The sequence below is a fragment of the Bactrocera tryoni genome, chromosome 1, assembly GCF_016617805.1.
Source record: "Bactrocera tryoni isolate S06 chromosome 1, CSIRO_BtryS06_freeze2, whole genome shotgun sequence".
NCBI classification, from domain to species: Eukaryota; Metazoa; Arthropoda; class Insecta; order Diptera; family Tephritidae; genus Bactrocera; species Bactrocera tryoni.
The window spans coordinates 53,627,389-53,649,735 of record NC_052499.1 but is presented as its reverse complement, the minus strand read 5'-3'; the positions used below and the strand labels follow the sequence as shown (position 1 = coordinate 53,649,735).

At 37.6% G+C, this 22,347-nt stretch overlaps 1 protein-coding gene across 1 annotated transcript; it reads left to right on the top strand.

Moving 5' to 3' along the window:
* Window positions 1-1,053: 1,053 nt before the first annotated feature.
* On the top strand, window positions 1,054-20,549 carry LOC120782192. Its single transcript, XM_040114336.1, has 2 exons — window positions 1,054-1,166; window positions 18,539-20,549. Exon 2 carries the CDS (start codon window positions 18,542-18,544, stop codon window positions 20,027-20,029), a length of 1,488 nt encoding a protein of 495 aa, XP_039970270.1. The 5' UTR covers window positions 1,054-1,166; window positions 18,539-18,541; the 3' UTR covers window positions 20,030-20,549.
* Window positions 20,550-22,347: the final 1,798 nt, after the last annotated feature.

Sequence of the window (22,347 nt, the reverse complement as noted above, 5' to 3'; positions counted from 1 at the left end):
ACGACTCAAAAATATGGGTTTTTGCATTTTGCACACACGGGCACACACATCGAGCTCAGACAAATGTGAGCTAGACATATAGATTTAAGTTTATATATGTATGTGTATATGTGTGTATATATAATATATACAATATATTTATGCTTTATTATTAGGGTGATTCAAAAAAAAAATTTTTTTTTTTCGTTTGGTACTCAGAAAAATATACTTGAAAAAATATCTTGTTCCTTAGATTTTGTAGGAAAGTGAATGCTCTACAAAAAAGGTCTTCACGATTTTTTCGTAAACCCAACCGTTTAAAAGATATTAACGGTTGAAGTTTGATTATTTTTCGGAAAATTTTTTATTTCTTATGAATTTTATAACTCAATGAAAAAAATCATTATGAATGATGAAACTCATAGGTTTATGGAGAGGTGTCTAGGAACCTATTTTTCCGAGTACCAAACGAAAAAAAAAAAATTTTTTTTGAATCACCCTAATATACTATACATATACATATATACTATAAGTCACAATTTAGTCGCGAAGTTGTGTATTTTGTACTCGCATTTCGCTGGCTTTTTGAGATATTTGCGGACGGACGCTGCACGCTGACGACCAAAAGCGTGTGGCGGCAGCATCGCGTGGCGCTCTACGTAAGATTTATACACCTTCAAGCCACCGTTACGTCTGCTCCGTTCGGTTGCCTTCCTCAGCGCTTCGGTTTTGGCTCAACAATGCAGTTGCTTATGTATATTTTCGCTTGACTTACCGTCGCCGCCGTTGGAGCGCCGTTGCTGACGGTGACGCCGCCGCCGTCGCTGCCTGTGTTGCCACCGCTTTACTATCAGTCAGCCGCTTAGTCACTCAGTCAATGGTCTCAGCCAACTTTTTACTCATGCACTTCGTTGGTGTAGGCCCATTGTTGTTGCTGTTGCTGTTGCTTTTCCTTAACGTGCACTGCTTAGCGCCATCGACGGCTGCTTTACTTGGCCAGCAAACGTTTTCAATTTCGTTCAGTTGCTTTTCGGTTCGTGTAGTGATCTGCCGCATACCAAAAAACGTGTCCGTTGCACATTTTCAAAAAGCCGACTTGGAAAACCACAAGCGTTTCAGGTTTCCTGTTTTCCAACTCCGTTCAAATAAGTTATTGGCGAATTCAATCAAAATCCCAAGCAGCAAAAGTGAGTCTTCATTGGAGTTGACGGTGGTCTTATACATACATATTTATATATGTATTTATGAACATATTTTGATTTGAGCCATTTTATTTAGTGCGAATTGTGTTGAAAATAGCTAAAGAAAAGACTTTGGAAGAAAAATGAAAGTGATTAAAACTAAAACAATCGAACATGGACTTTAAAAGGATACTAAAATAGGAGGACAGACAGTGAAATTTATTGAATTCTATGAAGGATTTTGTAGTAACATAAATTATCACTGCTGTCTTCGAGTAATTATACTCCTGGTTGCTTAATCTCGTGAAACAATTCTGAAATAGTTTCCAGTTTTTAAAACATTCGTTGAAATGATGACATTTTAAATGGGCCTTATAGGAGGAGAGAGTATTGACTACCGAAATACCAGGCTGGGAACAGCGATCTAGTAATATGCTAAAATAAAAATCAAAACCATATTTGAAAAAAAAGTTTACTACTGTGGTCGCTATTAAATTAATCTATGTATTATTTCACACCTCGAAGTGACATAGAAGAGCTTCTTAGAAAAACCAACGGCTTGTTTAGAGCCTACATAAAGCAGGTTATATACTATATAGATTCACCCAACAATTGGTATGGGAGGTGCGTTAGAATCGAAAAAAACTCAAAACCTGGAGATGTCCTGGTCGGTCGACCGGTCAGGAACTGTCAACCCGTTAGCACTCTCTAAACCAGGTTCGAGAATAATTTATCTCGTGACAAACCAACGCAGTTTAAATTTAGACAAAAGACATTAAAGGCACTAAATGACTCAACCCATTATCAAAGAAGACTGCAAGGTGTTCAGGAGAGCAGGGGTGGCATTTTATACGTTCTACAAATTGTAATTTTATTTTGTTAAAATAATTTTTCCTTTTTTACTTTTATGCACATTTTCTGATTTAACTGTCAAATACGCTGAATTTTTCTGCTGCTTAAAAGGCACAAAACAGCAAAATAGATGATCTATGGTACATAGTAAGAAGTGAGATTTTCAAATTGTTCAATCCTCCAGACGGATTTCCAAATGTTCGAATGGATCGCTTGTGAAACAGCGAAAAAATTGCTTATTTTTTAGGTGTGAGAGTATACAATATACATAAATAAATGATTAATGATATGCGGCTCTCCTCAATCCTTTCCTAAGATAAGGATAAGATAATGATTATTTTCTTAGATAATGATAAGACCTCCAAATGTTTCCGTTTATAGACATACATACATGTGCACAAATAATATCGATCTCCCTCATGCTCAAATCATTACTACATATATAATAGGTCGAATGTGCCTCGTAAGATTAAAATATTCAACCTGATATTCCGTGAAGGCCATACAAATTGTTCGTTATTTGTAGGAATTTTATTAGAAAACATTTTCGGAATTATGCCGGGCAAAATAAGAACTGCACTGGCATCATCTCCCTGCTAATTTTTAATAACGAAAAAGTTTAAGCTGTTTAATTGGAAATAGAATTTTCTTTCAAGAAAGCTTAGATACTAGTATCTATCATATTCATGGTTCCATCATCTATAAAATTTTTTTCTTTCTAACAAAAAGTTCACATATGAACGAATACTAAAGAAGCCAAGCTTTTCATGATGCAGGATATGAACAAACCTTTAAATAAAAGTTTAATGAACTTTATTACCGAATGAAGAGCTATGAGTGCCGATTCGAAGCACAGCGAAAAAGAGAGCTGAAACCTTTATCCATCATTCTCCGTTGTGGCCAATTTTATTACACATGAAAATGTGACTCAGTCATAAATGACATGGCTCGAATGAACTATCATAGTCTAAACCAATATCATCTATACTGATAATAATTGAATTTTTAAAAAGAAAATCTTTGTATAAATGATGATATTATTTATTAAATGCGTTTGAAAACCAATGTCACTCGTACGGTAAAATAACAGACCTCTTAGAAGTAATAAAGTAAAGGTGTTGCTCTCTCGAAGCATAAGATGAAAAAATGTTTGCTACGGTTTGCACGGAAGTTATGTATAATACGCTTCACAAAAGATTCCTTAAAAGTGCTGTAGTCGGTCAGTTTGTATGGCAGCTATATGATGTAGTGACTCGATCCGTACAATTTTTTCAGAGATTTCGCCGTTATCTTGAACAATAACTCATGCCAAATTTGATGAAGACATCTCGTGAAATGAAAAAATTCTCCATACAAGCTTTAAAACCCGAGGGACTAGTGAAATTCACTTAGCTAAATACACATTGCTTGTCACGCTATTTATTTATATAGTATACACATACATATACTTGAAAGGGTCTCGGACATTTCCTTTTGCGTGTTGGAGACTTCGTGACAAACTTAATATACCCTGTTCAGGGTAGAATAACTGTGAGTGCTACAACCGCAGCTGCTTATCTTCCAAAGAGTTTTCAATTATGTAAATGTGGTATGAAAATTTTATTTCTCGATGAAGATAAAACAAATTTGTAGACGAGTTTTTTATATTAGATATATAATCATTGTAGTTTTATTGACTATAATCTACTATCCCTTTATGAAACCGTTTTGTATCACTTCAAAATGATAGCTTGACTTTGCTTAAGTAATGCCTATCAATATTAGGGTTTGGTATAGACATTTTATTTCTGCTTTCTTTCGAGTCTTAAATGTTTCAAAAGTTTGGAATTTACCCAAAATATTTCTAAAGATTAAGGTGTACAAAGCTATATAAAGATAAGTGGAAAGTAATCTAAATGTGCTTGGCAATTACTTAGAACTTATCTTAATATTGTTTGGAAAAGAAGTATAATCTCAAAAAAAGTATTAGGAGCTTAGAGCTAAAGCTAAATACACGTAATACCGGTGGGCCTCTAAATCCATTACTTCGGCCGAAGTACCACACTGACGACAAGTACATGTTTTTAAGCATCTTTCTGGAAAAAAAAGATATTTACAAATAAATACTAATACGAAATTGCACGCAAGAAAATGCTATTTAATTAAGTAATAATGGCAACAATGCGATAAATTAGTTTGTATGACAACAAATTTCTTGCAAATTTAAATAAAAAATTAATAATTAATGCAACTGCGAAAAAAAACTGTCTAATCAGTTGGGAAAGTTTTGCTTCATTTTTTTTTCGTGTGCCGCTGTGCCACGGCGAACACTAATTGCAACAAACAGTTAACAGCTAAGTGAATGCCAATGAAGCTGCACGATAGCAACAACAAACACACGCATACATATACTGAAAGGGTGCGAAAGTAACGCAATGCCACCAACACATGCCATAAATCTGACACTTTGCTGATGAACCTTTGGTGGGGATAAAAAAAATAACAACAACAATAATAAAAATAACTACAACAATACCAATAACCAACAACTTAAGGCTGGCGCTCACAAGTAGCTGTGGCAACCAAGTACAAAAGCGGAGCCAAAACCAGCAACAACAACAACAATAGCAAAAAATACTATGCAAACTATGTACTTGTAGTTGAAGGTGACACCGCAGCTTGGCTAAGCTCAGTACAGCGCAGAAAAAAAAACAGAAAACAAAAACAGCAAACAACAACAATACAATGAGCAATGCAAGTAATGCGGCAGCGGGAAAAAAGTATTGCTGAGATTTTCACTTTCATTCGGTTCAAGTGGCAGCAGCCTAATGCAGATGCTCCTGTTGTTGTTGGCACTACTTACTGCGTTTGTTATTGTTTTTAAAGCTGCTGTTTATTTACACAATTATTTTTTGTTTTTTATTTATTTAATTATTTTTTAAATTTTAAATTTTTTTTTTGAAAACTCAACATTAATTAAGTAAAACAAAAGGCGGCGGGAGATAAAGAAATCATTTCACTTAATTGAAAGTTTATTATAACTGTGAATAGCAGAATTATTAGCACAATTAAAGTGAGTACTAACAACAGACATCTGCCGGAGCTGCGCGGATTTATGCGCAGAAACCGAAAAAACAAAAAACAACAAAAGTGAGAGCGTCTGCAAAAACAAAGAATGAACTTTAAACTAGTGCGAGTCATTAAAGTCACCTTGACTGAGGTGGCGTAGAAATTTTCGCGCACAACTCAATGACAGCCGTCAAAAGCGATGAGAAGATACTTATGTTTCTGCTCATGGAGATTATTTTTAAATGACCAACCAATGGGAATTTTATTATTAAAACAATGGTGGACTTCGGAAAAAACCTTGACCAAAACCCATAAAATCCGCGCGAGTAATAAGTTAAAAGAACTAAGCTTCCGAAATATAAAACTAATCAGCCAGTCAAAGGTATAATAAGTACCCATAATTTCGTCCAGAGAATAAAATTCAAGGTTCCCTACTTTTTTTAAAGAAAAAACCCAGAAACTTCCAATTTAACGAGGAATGTTTATTATCCTTCGAAAGAACATTCTTTGGCATTCATTTTTGACAGATTATCTCTTTCAAATTTTGGCCGCAGCTACGTTTCATATGGTTCATCGATTCAATTTTCGAGCATTTCGACTGGTTTTGCTCCAAGTCCTGAAGCACGATTATCCGCATAGACTTTAGACTTTATATATCCCCACAGAAAAAAGTCTAACGAACTTGGTGGCCAATCAACCGATCCACAGCGAGAAACAATTTGCTCACCGAAGTGTTCTCTCAACAAATCCATTGATTGATGCGATGTGGGGGAAGTGGCGCCGTCTTGTTGCAACCAAATGTCGCCGAGATCACGATTCAGTTATCAAATTGTCGGTTATCATGTCGCGATAATCGTCAACATTGACGGCTACGTTCTCACCGGCATCATTTTTGAACAAATATTTACCGATTTGGTTCTACAAACCAAACCAAACCGTTGTTTTTTCTGAATGAAATGACAGCTCTTGAAACTCTTCAGGCTGCTTACACACCCAATGGACCACATCGGTGTGCAAAATTTGGCTCGAAAATGTCGGATCTTCTTGGAACTTTTCAAGAACCCATAGCACGAGGCGATGTCGCCTGAGAAGTCGAGCGGCTTCAATTCTTGCACAAGACGTATTTTGTACGCATAAAATGTGTCAAGTCGTTCCATACGTCAGTCCTAGTTGCTGCGAACGGCGCTGAATCGACTCTCCACGATCATCGTGTGTAACCTCAGCTATGGCTGTTATATTTTGTTCACTTCTACTAATTAATCGAAGTAGACCCACACATTCTACATTCAAGAACACCGGCTCAAAAAGGTGTTTGAGAATACCCACATGTTGAAATAAACGTAAGTCTGTTCCGTCCACTGCTTTATTTGAATGCACGACCATTCGCAGCCTTAATTTCATAGAGACTTTGAATTACAGAACAGATCAGAAGTTAAAACTAAAAATGAAACACAAAGGTACTTATTTTTCAAGGTTAGTTATTGCATGGTAAGGATTTTGGATCATTGTCCGCTGTAGTCTAATATTAATTAAACGATTATTCTGCTTCTTCTTTAGAACTACAACCGTGATGGATCTGAGCCGAGAATACAAAACTTCTCCAGTTGCCTTGATCCCTTGCGACGTCACGTCAGTTTCTTTTAATACATGAGCATCCTTGCATCCGTTCCCAATCCATATACATATGTCCAGAATCGAAGGAGCTTTTCGTTGAATCATCGCATTTAATGCGTACAAAATGGTCTTACCAGCGCATTCGTTTCAATTTTATGCGACTGAATATATAAATGTCGGCTTAGAGATCATACAGTTCGTGATTGCATCTTCTTCAGTACTCTTTACTCACGCGGACGGCTCCGAAAACCTTGCGGAGAAAAGTTCCCTAATGCTCCACGAACTTTCTCATCGTGTTTTTCGTCATATCCCTTGTTTCTGCAACGTATAATAGAACGGAATGATAAGAGACTTTTGGGGCGAAATTTTTATTCGTCGAGATAGGGATCTGCTTCTCAAATGCCCACCGATCCCAAAGTAGCACTTTTTGACAAAAGTTATTATCTAGGCTTAGATTATTGATGGATGGATATTATGCTGATTTCGAGTTCCACATAGTCCTACACTTTTTCAAATTTCAAGCATTAACTAATGGAGTGTAGTTTAGGCCGTATACTACTAATGAGCCGAAAGAAAACTTCGCAAAGTACAAACCTTTCAAAACGCGTTGAATCGTGTTAAGCAGATAATTGTATTAGTCGGAATTTGGTATTTTCAGAACTTGTATTGTTGGTTTGCCGAACCGAGGCACTGTGACGCAGCATAACTCGCATAAAGGTGTATCTAGTCCAATTTATTTGTAGTATATATAAGAAAAAGTGAAAATTACTGCGCCTACAAGCTTTAGCAACCCGAAGTGTTTGTTGAAACAGCTGATTGTATGCTGAGAGCTAAGACATTGGCTAAGACAGCGCAACGAAGTTAGACTTACAGGCATAACTAATAATTGGTGACATGCAATCGGCTTGATTGTCTGCTAACAACCGCAGCACGCCATCGGCAACAACGTTCATACTTACATATACATATGTATGTATGTATACAAGTATGTATAAGCAAACATACTTACATAGATCAGACAGCATGATTAAACATCAGCGCTAATGCGAATGACACCGATGACAATTGAGAGAGGCCATTGATGAGGCAATGCACTCAACAACAAAATTAACAACAACAACAATGGAAACAACAAAAACAACTTGCAACAACAATAAGCAAAAATACAGTAACAGCGACAATAAAACATATTACAACAACAAAAAATGTAACAACGAGAAAAATAATAACAACAACAAAAAACTTAACAACAACAAAAAACTTAACAACAACAAAAATAGCAACAAAAAGCAAAAATACAGCAACGGCAACAGTAAAAACTTACTGCAACAACAGAAAAAATAACAACAACAACACAAAACTTAACAACAACAAAAAACAATAACAACAACAAAATTTCAACAAAAAGTTTTTCGTCGAAAAATATTACATTAGAAAACAACAACAACAACACCGTGAATAGTCATTGCAACAGCTGTATCACGCTCGCTTGCTTGGCTATTGCGCGGGCAGCCAACAACCGGCTGACAATTGGACAAGCAATTTGTACGTCACTCTTTCTAGGCAACAAAAAACACGGTGTGTTATGTCAGCGTGAGCGTGGTTTAAGTAAATCAAAGTAAATATATTTATGGATTTTGAAAAACCCAAGAGGCTATAAAAAAATACCAAATAAGTTGAAGAGCCAACAACTCACCTTAAACACCCCAAGGCTTATGAGTCAGCGGCGGACCATGGTGATGGTTTTTCGTTGCGCTGACGCCTGTCAAGTGTTATTTCCTCGAAAGCGACTCGAGTGCGGCCCAGCGCATTAAATGCTCCAAGTAACGCCTGTGTGTGGCAAAGCTTGTAACCAAAAGTGTGTGAAAAAGGGCTAAGTGAAGAGGCGTAACAATACAACGGGCATTCAATTTGATAGAAAATTTGTGCACTTAAAAGCAATAAAGATTTCCAAATTAATTTGGCATGCCCACTTACTTTTCCCTTTCTCGTGTTGCATTTACATAGCGCCGTTGTTATTACAAGCAAAAAACTGTTACATAAAACAGTAATCATAATAAATGCTACAACAACAATAACACAAAACACATTGAAGTAATCAAAAAACGCGCCAACCCACTTTTTATTTGGAGCACTTCGCTTTGCCTCAAGCGATTTTCCCCTCATTTCCTATGCAACGCTGCACGCAGCCGCCGCGGCACATTACGAAATCCGCGCAACCGCAGGCAAATGTGCAGTTTAGCATTTTATATGTTTACACTTTTAATTTCATATAAAATAACTGTTTTTTTTTTTCTTAAGTCACTACCAAATGCAAGCCAGCGTTCGCGCAGTCAAAGTGAATACGAAATTTAAATCGCTGCAATTAAGCGCCGCTTCCGCTGCCTGCAATCAGCGCTGCGGTGCCGCGAACTCACCATGAACCGTGTGTGTTATGTAATAGCGCGAATGCATAAAAATTAAAAAAAAAAAATACTAAATTCGAAGCTACACACACAAGGCAATTTTCGAGTCAAAGGCAGCGGCGCAAGCGCGGCTTCTTTCTACACACACGCACGCACACAACGCTGCGCTTAATGACGGAAGCGGCTGAGTTGCGCGATTGTCGCTGCAAACCAGCAAACCAGCTGGCCAACCGTGACATTGAGACTGTCTGCCGCTATATGCGCGCGTGTGTTGGCATGTTGCTTGCATGCATGAAAACGGGCTTAGCGCAGAGCGCTGAAAGCCGCAACTCGGAAATTGGCCAACTTCATTGTGGGCTGCCAAAAAATGTTGCTTATAAATTGCAAAAATATTGGCGAAGACGACAAGGTGTGGGCATACAGATGTACAAAGTATAGTAGACGGCAGCCAAGCGCTATTGCTGCTGTCAGCAGCTAAGGGTGCTGTCGGTTGTGGCAATGAAAGTGCTTTACGTTTGCATTTCGCTGTCGAAAACGAACTAAACTGATTGCTTTCAAGCGGGAATTTCCGAATTGCAGTTGCAGAAAACTTGGTTTCCTTAATTTCAGTGTATGTCGGTGGTGTTGTGGTTAGCGATGTGGCTTGCAACTCTCCAAAGGCAAGATTCGATCTTTGCCCCCAATTGTCCTCAAAACGGTTATATGGTTCTTTCAGCAGCCCCTCAAAGAAATTGACTTACCTCTAAGCTCACTTCTACTAAAGAAACGCTTCTCGTAAGATCCCTGAGACAAAGCAATTTTGATATTGCAGAGCCTTCCATTTGCCTTTGGCATCAGTATAAAAATTTTGAAAGATCCCCAAGCCTTTCAGACGCAATTTTGATGTTGCAGAGCCTTACATTTGTCTTTGAAATTAGTTTAACTAAAGCATCCAAATAGAACGAAAAACTCAGCTAAGCATCTTCCAAAAAAACCGGCACCGGCTAAAAACCTTATAAACATGAGAAGAGCAGCTGGACTGAAATCATTTATACAGACAATTATTTATAACATAAATCTTAATTTCAAAGTATAAGTTCGAATTCGTTAAAGATCTTCAACTAATAGCAATTATTTTTCACGAAGCATCCAAGTTTTCTATGAATATCAGTAGTGAGGTTCGGCTATCACTCGAAAACGTGATAGGCGATCGGATCAGGAGCATGGCAAGGAAGATCCAAACACGATGGAACGATCTACCTTCAAACGATTAAAGCTTCAAAAGTGATGTGAAAAACTGTAGATCAGAAATATATAAAGTTCTTAATGGAATACGATAGAAGAGTTGGTAAAAACATGATTGGTGTACTCAGAATCGGGTGGCGAAACAAACTTGCAGAATGGGGCGGACAGATGGAGAAGACTGCAGAAAATTTCAAAAGCAAAGGACAAGGAAAACAGTGCGGGATCCTAAAGGATCTGATAATTAAAAGGACCAAAAATGTCTAAGAACTTTAAGGTCTAACCTAGCCTGACTTAACCTATGTAGATCTACAAAACGTTCAGACCACATGTAACACAGTAAGCCGGTTAGTGAGAAAAGCTATGAAAATCAAAAGTTTTGAAATATTTCGAAGCCAAAAGCAGGCAGTAACGGGTTTTAAACAAAACTCTCTCTTCATTTTTCTGTAACCAAGTTATATGTATAGCTTTAAAGGTTGATTTGTATGATTTTCGAAACAGGAAATCCCAAATTATCGGAATTAGTGACGTAAGATTCGAGTTTCAGAAAAACTTCGGAAATTTCGATTTAAAATTCGTCTATTTTGGGAACCTTGATATACTGAGGTCTAAACATACCGATATAATCGGCGCTATTTACAGATTATCAAATCTGAATAATTCTTGAATAGTTCGCGCGTTCAATATGAAATACCTACTAGTAAATCTAGGACTCAGGAATTGGTCCTAATATTTTCTCCACAAATTTTAACCTATTTCTCAAGAATTTGTCAAGATTTTTAAACCTCTTCGAAAAACTTATAAATATTGTAATAAAATTCAAGAAGTAATTTCTGCAAGCTTTCTGAAAGCACTTTCATTGTAAAGTCTTACCGCAACCTAAGATTAAGTGGCGCTGAAAGCAGAAAGCATTAAATGAGTCGTAAATGTTATTACCCAATACGTGAAGGTGCGGATATATTAAAAGCAAATAAATGAGAAAACTCAAAAAATATATATTTTATGGGCTTTTATTTAATGGCTGTGGGCGGTCAACCGTTTGAAATTTTCGAAATAAAGCCGATACTTTTTAAGCACATTGCAAATGAGCTGCCATTGCCGCGGCGCTGTCGTCACGCACTCACTTATTTACGCTCGCATGACGGATGGACTCAAAGCAGTGCGCAATTATTTGCAAATCCCTATTGTGCGCGCCCCACTTGAAGATTTCGTAATCGCAAACAAAAACCAGCGAATATGCAATAACAACAAATTAGGGTAATGACAACCAAGTGAGAGAAATATGGTGATAAAAACGTTGAAGATATTGAAAAACTTAGGAGTGTGTGTTGATATTGATCATGCCGATCAAAACAAAAATCCAAAATCGACTCAGTGTCAAATAACACCAAAAGAATAGTTTAACTTTTTTTCTTTGCGCCTAGAGTCACTCACACGTATTTGTATGCGCTCCCAAGGTGAGAGAGAGAGCGTCGCAAAAGTAGCTGTGCGCATATAGTACATTGGTGCTGCGCCAAAGCTAATAATGTTTCCGCACCACGCGCCTCTCTGCTAAGTTGGCACCATCATCAACACACACGCACACTCATACTCGCTGTAAGCGAGTCTTTTAAGCGAAAGTGAAAGTTTTCTGGGCCCCACCATGGAAAAACTCAAAGAAACTGCAAGTGGCGCAGAGAAAATCAATGTGAAGCAAAAATGGTAACAGCTTGGGGAGCCAGCTTACATACTTACATTGGCACTCTTAAAAATATACTCACTCTGGTACATATTATATCTGCTTGTATAGTTTTTGTTTTTATTTGCGGTTTCGTGCGCTCGCGGCTGACGCAGCACGTGGCTGCAATCGTACAGCGAACCATAAGCAACTTCTGTGCACCGCTGGCGAAACAAGTACCCAGTAGAAAAAAAAAATAAAAATATATTTGGAATTAGTAATAAATAATCTATGTACTTTCTAATTCAATTAGACAAACATTATGACAAAAAAATACCCGTAAATTGTAAATAAAATGCAAAATATTTAGTCATCCATCAATATTTATTTTATCGCCTTCAACGATTCTAACAGTCCTCAAAACACCTTTTATAAGCACATTTTTAGATGCCCTTCAGATCTTCCAGCGAGTTTTTTTTTATCTCTTCAATCGACTGAGAATGAGAACACCTAGTAGCAATTTCAGCTTAGGGAGCAAGACAAAAATCACATGGAGCCAAACCGATGGTGCATTATCATCGTGTAAAATCCTTGAATCGTTCTTCCACAATTCCTATGTCTCTCCGGAACAAATTTATGATGCACCAAACCACGAATATCGAAGAAAAATAAATTCAGCTGTTTTGTTTTTGCTCCATTCCAATGATTGTTGACTTTTTTGCATGACAAACTCATAAACCCAGGTCTCATCGACAGTTATAATGCTCCCCATGAATGTGAGATCGGAATATGCACGATCAAGCATGGCCAAAGAGACCAGTTACGGTACTCTTTTTGAAAAAAAATTCTGCATTATCGGGACGAGTCGAGCAAGAACGCGTTTCACCCAAAATATCCAACAAAATCATTCGAACGGACTTGGGAGAGACATTTGCCTGATGATTTTCAAGCACCATATACTTCACTTTTTAATATTTTCATCAGTTAATGAGGTCGAAGGTCATCAAGAACGAGGTATGTCTTTAACGACCGTCTTTGAAGGCTTTGTTCGACACGTTTTCAGAATCGGGGAATCGATCGACATAAAATTTTCATACGACTTTCTTGGATATATTTATTAGGGAATGATAAATTCTCCATTTTTTATGGGCTTGATAAAATTTTTCATAATTGCAAATTATAAGCCACTCTAAAGTGTAACATTTTTCAAAATGAATCAGATTTTTAAATTAGATTATTGTAAATAAAATAAAACGCCGCTTCCGCAAATTAGGAAAGAAAAACGGAAAAAGTAAAAAATATATTTCGCCAATTTTACCAAAAAAAATACAAATATTGTTAAAAATCTTTCGACGTTTCTGTTTTTTTTTTAAGATCGGTTGAGTACTAGTTCGCGAACAATCTAGACAATCGGCTTTGAAAACACAGTTTCGTAAAAAGCGCGTTTAATATTTGAAGTGATGAACTATATATACATACTTAGCTCTACCGCAAAAGTTTTCAAGGTAGTATTTTCAAAACTATTACACGGTTCAAGTTGTGAATTTAAGACAGTATTCTATAGATGTTTAAAATTAAATTAATTAATAAAAAATTATTCCTCTTGCCCTGGTAGACATATTTACCTACGCTCGCGAACAATTAACAGTTCTGTAATTCAAATGGACGCTTCGAGAACCATCAGATGAACAACAGGCGAAGTTCGTTACTGGATAATTTAGTAACAAGTGCTATAAAAGCCTATGAATGTTACGCTTAAGGGGTTACATGGATTTCCTAAACAGCCTTTTTTAACAATTTTTTTCTCATATAAAAAATGATATATGTGACCTGGTCTACGGAAAGGGGGGCTTAGGTGTCAAAAAAAAGGAGAACAATTAATGAGATAACGAGAAACTGACGATTATTTTTAACAACTTTTCCCAGAAAACTAGTTTTCGCACGTTAGCTCCCTTTTCGTAGACCAGGTCACATATTTTAATAGGATTTTTTATTGTCACTAAAATATTCTATTAACAAAGAAATTCTTTTATGAAAACTATATTTTAAACTCGGCCATTGCGACGCCATTTCTGGTGACCCCTCCGAAAAAGATGCGACCGGATAACTCCTTACAGTAACAACTAAGATGAAAAAATGCGTATTTTACTTAAAACCTTAACTTAGAACTTGGACGAAGGAAAATAACTGAAAATTGGATTTTTGCAAACATTTTTAAAAAAATTAAAATTTCAGTGAAAACTTAGAATAGTTCTCGAGAGATCTTGCCAACCGCCCTCAAAAACACAGTTTCGGGAAAGACGCGTTCAAAGACGGCGCACTTAGCCTAGCTAGCCTCGAGCGCACAAGTTCTCAAGGGTGTATCTCCGAAACTATTATTCGGATCGACTTGCAAATTTTCTTAATAAATTTTAGTCCAACCTTTTTGAAATTTTTCTTAGCTTTCATAACTTTTCCTGCTGGTCACTTTTGCACTCTTTCTCTACTCATTCTCATTTAAACGAATGTACACAATGTAAGTAGATTGCGGATCACACGAGCTAATATGAGCTTGTGCGCATTGCGCATGCGTAAGTTCGAGGTCAAAACACCGCGGCCCGAGGCTATTTGAACTGTGAACAATTAAAACAAAAAATAATAATTTCTTAAATCTTTCACTCGGTAAATTAACTGCAGTTTCTTGCGTTTGCGCCTAGCAGATTTATGTTAAACGCAAAAATTTTAATTTTCTTAAATTTTTATTTTTAATTTTTTTTTTTTTGTAAAAATTAATTAGTGAAAATTTAGCCACAGGTGAGAGCAAGCGTTTATTGAAGTAAAGCGTTACATAAAAAATACACAAAAAACCACAGTTGAATGAAAATATGCTGCGCATGCGCTTACCAAATTGCGAGCGCTTTATGTCAGGAAACGCCAAACGGTCCACAGATACTCTGAACTCAGAAATTTGAACTGAAATGAAATAAAGCAACTTTAATTAACGAAAATTCGTGAAAAAATTCGCCCACCTCAGGTGTTTTGGCGAATGTAACGGTACTCAAACAGCGCTAAATTCGCTAATAGCAATTAAGCACCAAGAGCCAAACTTTTAACGGCGCCCAGCGCTTTGCCAACAAACGGTTTAATAATAGCCGCATGCCACGCGCAGCTGCAACATCTGCACCTAATTGTTTTTCTTCCTCTGCATGCATGTTCGTTCGCCTTTTATTTTTACTGCTATTTGCGATTTGCCATTGCCATTGCCATTTTCTATTTTCATTTTCCATTGAATTTTATTTCTTAATTTCTTGCGCTTCACCGGTTGAGCTTCGGCTGCCGATGCGCTTTCTTGATCAACACAGCTAACCGAATTAACGCGCAGCAAAATAATAGCGATAATAAATGCTCGCAAAAGCGCCAACAACAACAACAGCAAATGGCTAAAAATAACATTGTGAGTGTAAAAAACGTAAAGACGCCGTAAAAACATAACTTTGCTTGCTCTACAACTACTTTTCTTATTTACTTCTTCACACTTGAATGACTTTGATTTGTTGGTTTTGTTGTTGTTGCTCAGTTAGGCTGAAAAGTCGTCAGAAATCGGTCAAAGAAAACTGAAAGTGGCGCCCAAGTATCCGCCTTCCAAATTGGCCGTTGCGCACACTCGGTCAGCTTCGTGAGTGTTAGCCGCTATTAACTTTAAACGACCGCTTAATTCTTTAGCTTCTCTCCAGTTTTTGCGTGCCCGCAAACTCTTTATATCGCATTTCGTGTTGTAATCTCGTGATTTATGGTATCCACCGGTATTAAACGTTATAAATTGCTCCCTCATCGATTTTTGCAACTTATTTTCGTCACTTTTTTGTTTATATTGGCATCGGTTGATGTTGGTATAACAGCATAACGAAGCAGTTTCGTTTGTTGGAAAGTGAATTTAAAGATCGATTATAACTCGTAAATAGTTTTTTGCTATCAAAAATGTAATCTAATATACTAACGAAGTTATGCCTAAGAGGGGAATAACACTTAACAAGGTGGTTGACACCGTAACCGCTTTCAAAAAATATCAAATACTTAACTCTTTCAAGATACGAGTGATTTACTTAAGTGTTTCAAAGAATTACAAGAGACAAGAGACATAACGAACTTACGCAAAGAGACAGCTCTTTTGTCGGAACCGCCGATATCAGATCACTGTAGAATAAAGCTATACAAACCGATCGATCAAAGAAAAAGCTTTGTATAAAACACTTGTTTATTTAAAAAGATGTCTTCACGAAACATCTCATAGATTACTGTCCCAGATATTTTAGTATTCTCCAAACCATTTTTCGGGCAAGAGATTGATTCCATCTTCATAAAATTGTTGACCCTTGCATGCAAAAAAACTGGTCGCAGTGGTTTTTAACGTCCTGATTTGAGGTAAAGGTTCTCCTATTCAAAAAAAAAGTGCAGATATCGGAACAAGTAATAGTCTGAAGGTACAAAGTGTGGTAGCAAATTCCAGTCAAGCTTCAAAAACTTTTGGGGAGTTATAAAACTTGTCTGAAGTTTCACATTATCCTGGTGGAACACTAAACCATTTTTATTGATCAATTCTGGCCTCTTCCGTTTGAGAGCATCACTCAACTTGTCCATCTGATAACAATATACTTCAGAATTATGGTGATATTGTCGGGCAAAAACTCAACATAAACGATCCCTTTGAAATCTCACCAACCAGAAAACAAAACCCTTGTTTTTGCTGACTGTCGGTCTTCGAAGTGGTTTGAGCTGGGTCATCCCTCTTAGTCGTCTCTTTTAGGCCGCAATGTTATGCGCTTTACATTATTTTAAACAACCTACCTTTCGTCGCCAGTAACATTGCGCTTCCAAAAATGGATCACTTCTTTGACGCTTGATAAGCAAATCACAGTTGTTAATGCAACGTAGCAAATTTCGTTCTGTAAAAACATAAAAAACCCATATGTCAGGCTTCGAAATTAATCCAAGACTTTTCATGTGCTTCTGAATGGTCGTCTTAGACAAATTTAAACTTTCAGGAATTTTTTGAGTTGTTATTCGAAGGTTTGCGTCGATCAACGACTTCATTTTATGCACATCGGTTTCAATCATCAAAATAGACAATTTTGTCATTGGTAATTGGTCAACACATTTTCGATTTACACATCACGACAGTTCGACGTCTGGAGAAGAAACTTTTATTTTATAAGAATCATTTATGTTATTTTGGTTTTTGCTTTATGATAAAATCATGCACTAAGTTCAATATTTATAAAATTATAAACTTCAAATTTAATAGGGCATGTCTATTATCATCTATGTCTATGTCTCAGATGGTCCATCCGTTGAGTTCAATTTTTGATGACTCGTTCGAGCATTTCGATTAGCCAATCAACCGGGCTGAAACGTGGAATTATCTACACACCGAAGTGTTCTCTCATTAAATATGTACATTGACTGATGTGATGATGACCCTTCAGGTTGTTCTTTGTCTCAAATGAAATTGTTTACATATACATTGAGCCAGAAATGGGCCATATCGCTGAATAAAAATTTGCAAGAAAATAGCAGATCCTCTTGGAACTTTTCAAGAGCCCACAGCGCGAAACAATGTCGCTTGGGGAGGTTGATCGGCTACAGTTCTTACACAAGTTGTATTTTTTACGCGTTCACTGTAGATGTTACGAACGGCGCCTAATTGACTCCAAACGTTCTTCGTGTACACTTTCAGCTACGGCTGCTATATTTCACTGCGTGCTGGACATGGTTGTTTCGGTCGAATATTATTAAATAATGAATGTTGGGCCTCAAGAGAGATGATGCTGTTGCGAGTAGTACGCTCATTTGGCTGATTATGTTGACCATAAGTTGAGCACGCGAAACACATTCATTACAGAACGTGAATTTTCGTAATAAAGTTGAACGATTTGTAAACGTTGTTCAGGCGTAAGTCTTTCCATGGTGAAATGCCTAACAATCTGTCGTATCAGGCTATTGAAAAAGTACCTCTACTGGGTCACCCGTTGGTATGTGGTATTTTTAGCAAAGCTCTCAAAGGAATGTTGGGCATTTATAAATTCATGTCAGTATGATAAAGAGTTGTTCGTTTTGATGCTTTCCCTAGAAATAATTTTGTAAAAAGTAACTTTTGCACTAAAAATATTATATACATATGTTTGTATTAAAATAATCATTTACTATTGAACTGAAAAAAACAAAGCCATAAAGTTATTTTAAAAATTTTCACAACTTCCTAATATTAAAACTATATAGTGTCGCAATCATTTCCACCAAACGATAGTGAAAATTCAGAAATTACTCTTACATAATGTTTTAAAATTTGCCATATCCAACACTTTTGAAATTACCAGCACACCCAAATACATTAGCAATTCACTACCGCAATTAGTTATTGTTGCATTATAATTTGTTGCAATTACCGACGAGCGGAACTGCCGACGATTAACTCAACTCAACTCATGGCAGCGAATTGCTGTCTAATTCTCTTGAATCAAAAGAAAACACAGGAAAAAATAAACAAATAAAATTAAGTACAAATAGTCTATTAACATTACATTTCCTCTCACGCAATTTTCCAGCGCATGCGCAGCTATCAACACATCGCAATGTTGTCGCCACAACCAGCACGCGCAATGAAAGCAACAACAACAGCAAAGACAACCACTTCATTAGCCACATTAGTACTTCTTCTACTACTCTCATTAACCACCGTCAACGGACAGACGCAAGCGCCATCGCAAAAACATAATGTGGAGATAACCGGCAAACCCAGCATCTACAAGCCCGCTGTCATACGCACGGAACTACGCTTCGGACGTAATCTGGATCCGGAAAAGGTGCGCGTCGTCAATGTGAAATCTAACACAGGCGATAATGTGGAAATTTTAGTAGGCAAAGATTCGCGACGCGGACGCCTTGATGATGCCGCAGGTAGCTTCTTTGTGCGCAGCGCCGATGTGCGCAAGCCAACGCCACGCCCGCAGAATGCCAAACCGTCCGTTTTCAGTTTCCAACATACGCCAGCGTTGTTGAAACAAGTCGAACTGGCGCGTCAGAGCCGCGATTATCAAGAGCGCAAAGCCGAAGCTGAAGCGCGCCAAGTGCTAAAGATACAAAATGCCTTGCGTCAGGCGGACAGTATGTCAGCCGCCAGCGGCAGGACGCAATATGCACGTGGTCTACAATTTCGTGACTCTAATGAGCCGCAATGGCAGCGACAGCAGCGAGGTGTGCAACAGCGCGCAGCCGACGAGTTCAGATTTGTGTCGCCTGACGCACAAAAGTTTGGCAGCCCCTTCAACTATATACCCATAGCGCAGAGTACAAATACAAATAACAAGAACTTCTCATTTCCCTCTGCAGCCGCCGCCTCACGCAGTCAACCCATCGATCGCTCGTGGCAACCGCTAGAGTCCGTCAGCGCGCCACATACACGCAGTATGCGTCAAGCACCCGACCTGTACAACAACAATGCTGGCACATATCAGCTCGGTAATGGCTACAGCTTCCGTCCCATCTTCAATGCGGCTCTACGCTCAGTTGCCGAGTACTATACAAACGCCGCCAGTAATCAGGGTAGTGCAAGACGCGCCACACGCCCCAAAAATATCATCACCAAAGATGACTATGTTGCGGCGAGCAAGAAGAAGACCACCTACATACCCGCAGCGGTAGTGTTGACCTCATCCACAGCCGTCATGCCAGCCAATAGTAATGCTAATACTAAGCCTAACACAAATTTCGACAACAACAGCTACAGTAATCAATACAATAGCAATAAATTAAGCAATCAATACACGAACACATACAAAAAAACACCCTCCACAAAGCATCCTAAAGTGCCCAAATTGAGAGACACACCAACGCAACAGTATGCGGCGGCCTCGGCGCCTACCTCGACGATCGTAGACGGTCCAGCGGTAACGGTGATTGAAGGTGTACGCGTGCCCGACGCGCCCGAAGACAAAGTCAGGACCTGGCGTAATGCACGTGTGTTGAACAACAAGCTCGTACCTTACCCGGATGGTTATACGCCGCCCAAAGTGCAGATCCAGCATTTCGATAGATGAGTGAATGAACCCACGTGACCGTTGCATAACTATAGTAATTTAACTGCCAAAAATGAAAAGGATTTCTAATTATTTCCATAACTTCATTACTTCACGAACACACTTTACCTTTGGCATAGCTGAGCGGAAAAAGAGAGAGAGAGAAAGATAGAGAGAGTATCAAGCGTTTCAACCAGCAGCTTAATTGAGTCAATTATCGTATGGTCTACATTAATGCTTGCAGAAAGAAACAGCTAATTGACTCAATCAAGCGCCTGCTTGTAATGCCTGGAAGAGTTCATTAAAACCTCACGAGCGAAGCTATGACCTCTGAAAACATTCTTGCTGCACGTTTTTTGTAATTTATTTATGTTTATTTTTAATATTTAATTTAAGAAAGCTACAGGCAAATAAAAACTGAAAACTTTACAATTTTTAGTCATAAGTTATCCTTTCGTTTCATGTAAAATAAGTGAGATCATTTTTATTCTCGAGCTATTTATAAAATCCACATATTTCTAAGCAACTCCCGAAGTTAATTATCAACAGCCTTAAAAGATATTATTTTATTAAATAATATGTGTATGTATTAGTAATTAAGTTATGAATAAAAAATGATTTGTTTCCCTTGTTTTCTGTTTCTTGTTGTTTGTTTTCTTCTATTATCCTTACTTCAAAATAAATCTATTTTAAGCATTTAAATTATCATTTGAGTCAAGTTGTTATTATACATTGCTGAGCTAAATAAATCAAATTTAAATCAAATTCAGTTTATTTTTGAGTTTGACAAGTATTTAAAAAGGATTTGAATTAACCAATTCAGCATCCGATGTTTAGACTTAGTTCCTATTGAAGAGAATTTCTCAGAATAATAAAATCATACTTAAGTTTCCTTCACTAGATAGCTTGCCTACGCGGAAGCTTGATCAGCGCTCGGCCACCATCGGTACATGCGCTGTCGCAAAATCCATTTTAGCCCAAGAACGATAGTTACAGATTCAATGAGCTACTTTTCCTCCGTAAGTCTTGTATTTCGCTAGTTGTGTGGGTTCTAATAGATCAGTGCACCATCGGCTTCCATGCCTTAAAGTTGAGCAGAAGTGAAAGCATCTCAAGACTTCCTTCTTGATTGTCTCGCGTTTGCGAGATCAAGGCTGAAAGACTACGGAGCTCACTTTTTCAAATTGTATTCAACATGAGGCGCTTTGCCGATTTATAAGGTCAGATATAGAAATTCTATTTGTATGGCTTCACAAAGAACTACACTTAGTAGTCCACGTGCGTTACCTAGATCAGCCATAAATTCTAACCTAACCTCACAACACTTCCAAAATATAGATGTAAGTATATTGAATTTGAAAGCAAATTTTAAAAGATAAACTTAAGTTTATTGGACCCTAGCAGAGCTGAAAAAATGCGTGATTTATCTCAGATCCTTCAATATGTAAGTAGAAACTATATTTCTCTACCTTAGCTTTTGATATATAATTCAACTAGAGATGAACTACTGATTTCCAGCAATCCAACCTCATCCAACGCAGAATAACTCTTGTCAAGAGGTGCTACTTCGAACTGAGTAGGCAATTGAACAAAGACCAAACTCTAATTTCCTCCGTCCTTCTTTATTGTGCAGAGGCATAGACGATGGCAACATTTGATGAGTCGACGTTACGAGTTTTCGGAGAAAGGTTCTGCGGAAGATTTATGGTACTTTGTGCATTGACAACAGCGAATACCGCAGTCGATGAAACGATGAGCTCTACGAGTTATACAACAACATTGACATTATTCAGCGAATTAAGAGACAACAGCTACGCTGGCGAAGTCATATCATCCGAACGGATGAAAAGGTCCAGCTCAGAGAGTATTCAACGCAGTACCCGCCGGGGGAAACAGAGAAAGAGAAACACTTCCACTCCGTTGAAAAGACCAGGTGGAGAAGGAACTAACTACATTCAGAATTTTCATTTAAACGTAGTGTTTTACTAGACGAGCAGGTCTCGTACTAGCAAGGCAACGCTTAAAACATTAGAGATCCTCAAGTTATGAGCCACTGGAAGAGGTATCGAGATTGTGGCCGCAGAACCTATTGAAATTAGTGTCAAGCAATGGCATTCTGAATTGTGGCTACTTCTAATGAACTACGTAGCGGCACTACATCTGGCATCACTGAGAACCAAAACTGGTCTAAGCGTGGCTCAATGGACACCAAAATGCCATGGATTCAGAAATTCACAAATGTTCAGTTATTCTAACTTCAATATATATGTATATTCTTTGGCATTAAACAAATATTTAAGTAATAAAAATTGCAAAATCATAAAATATCGGTGCACACA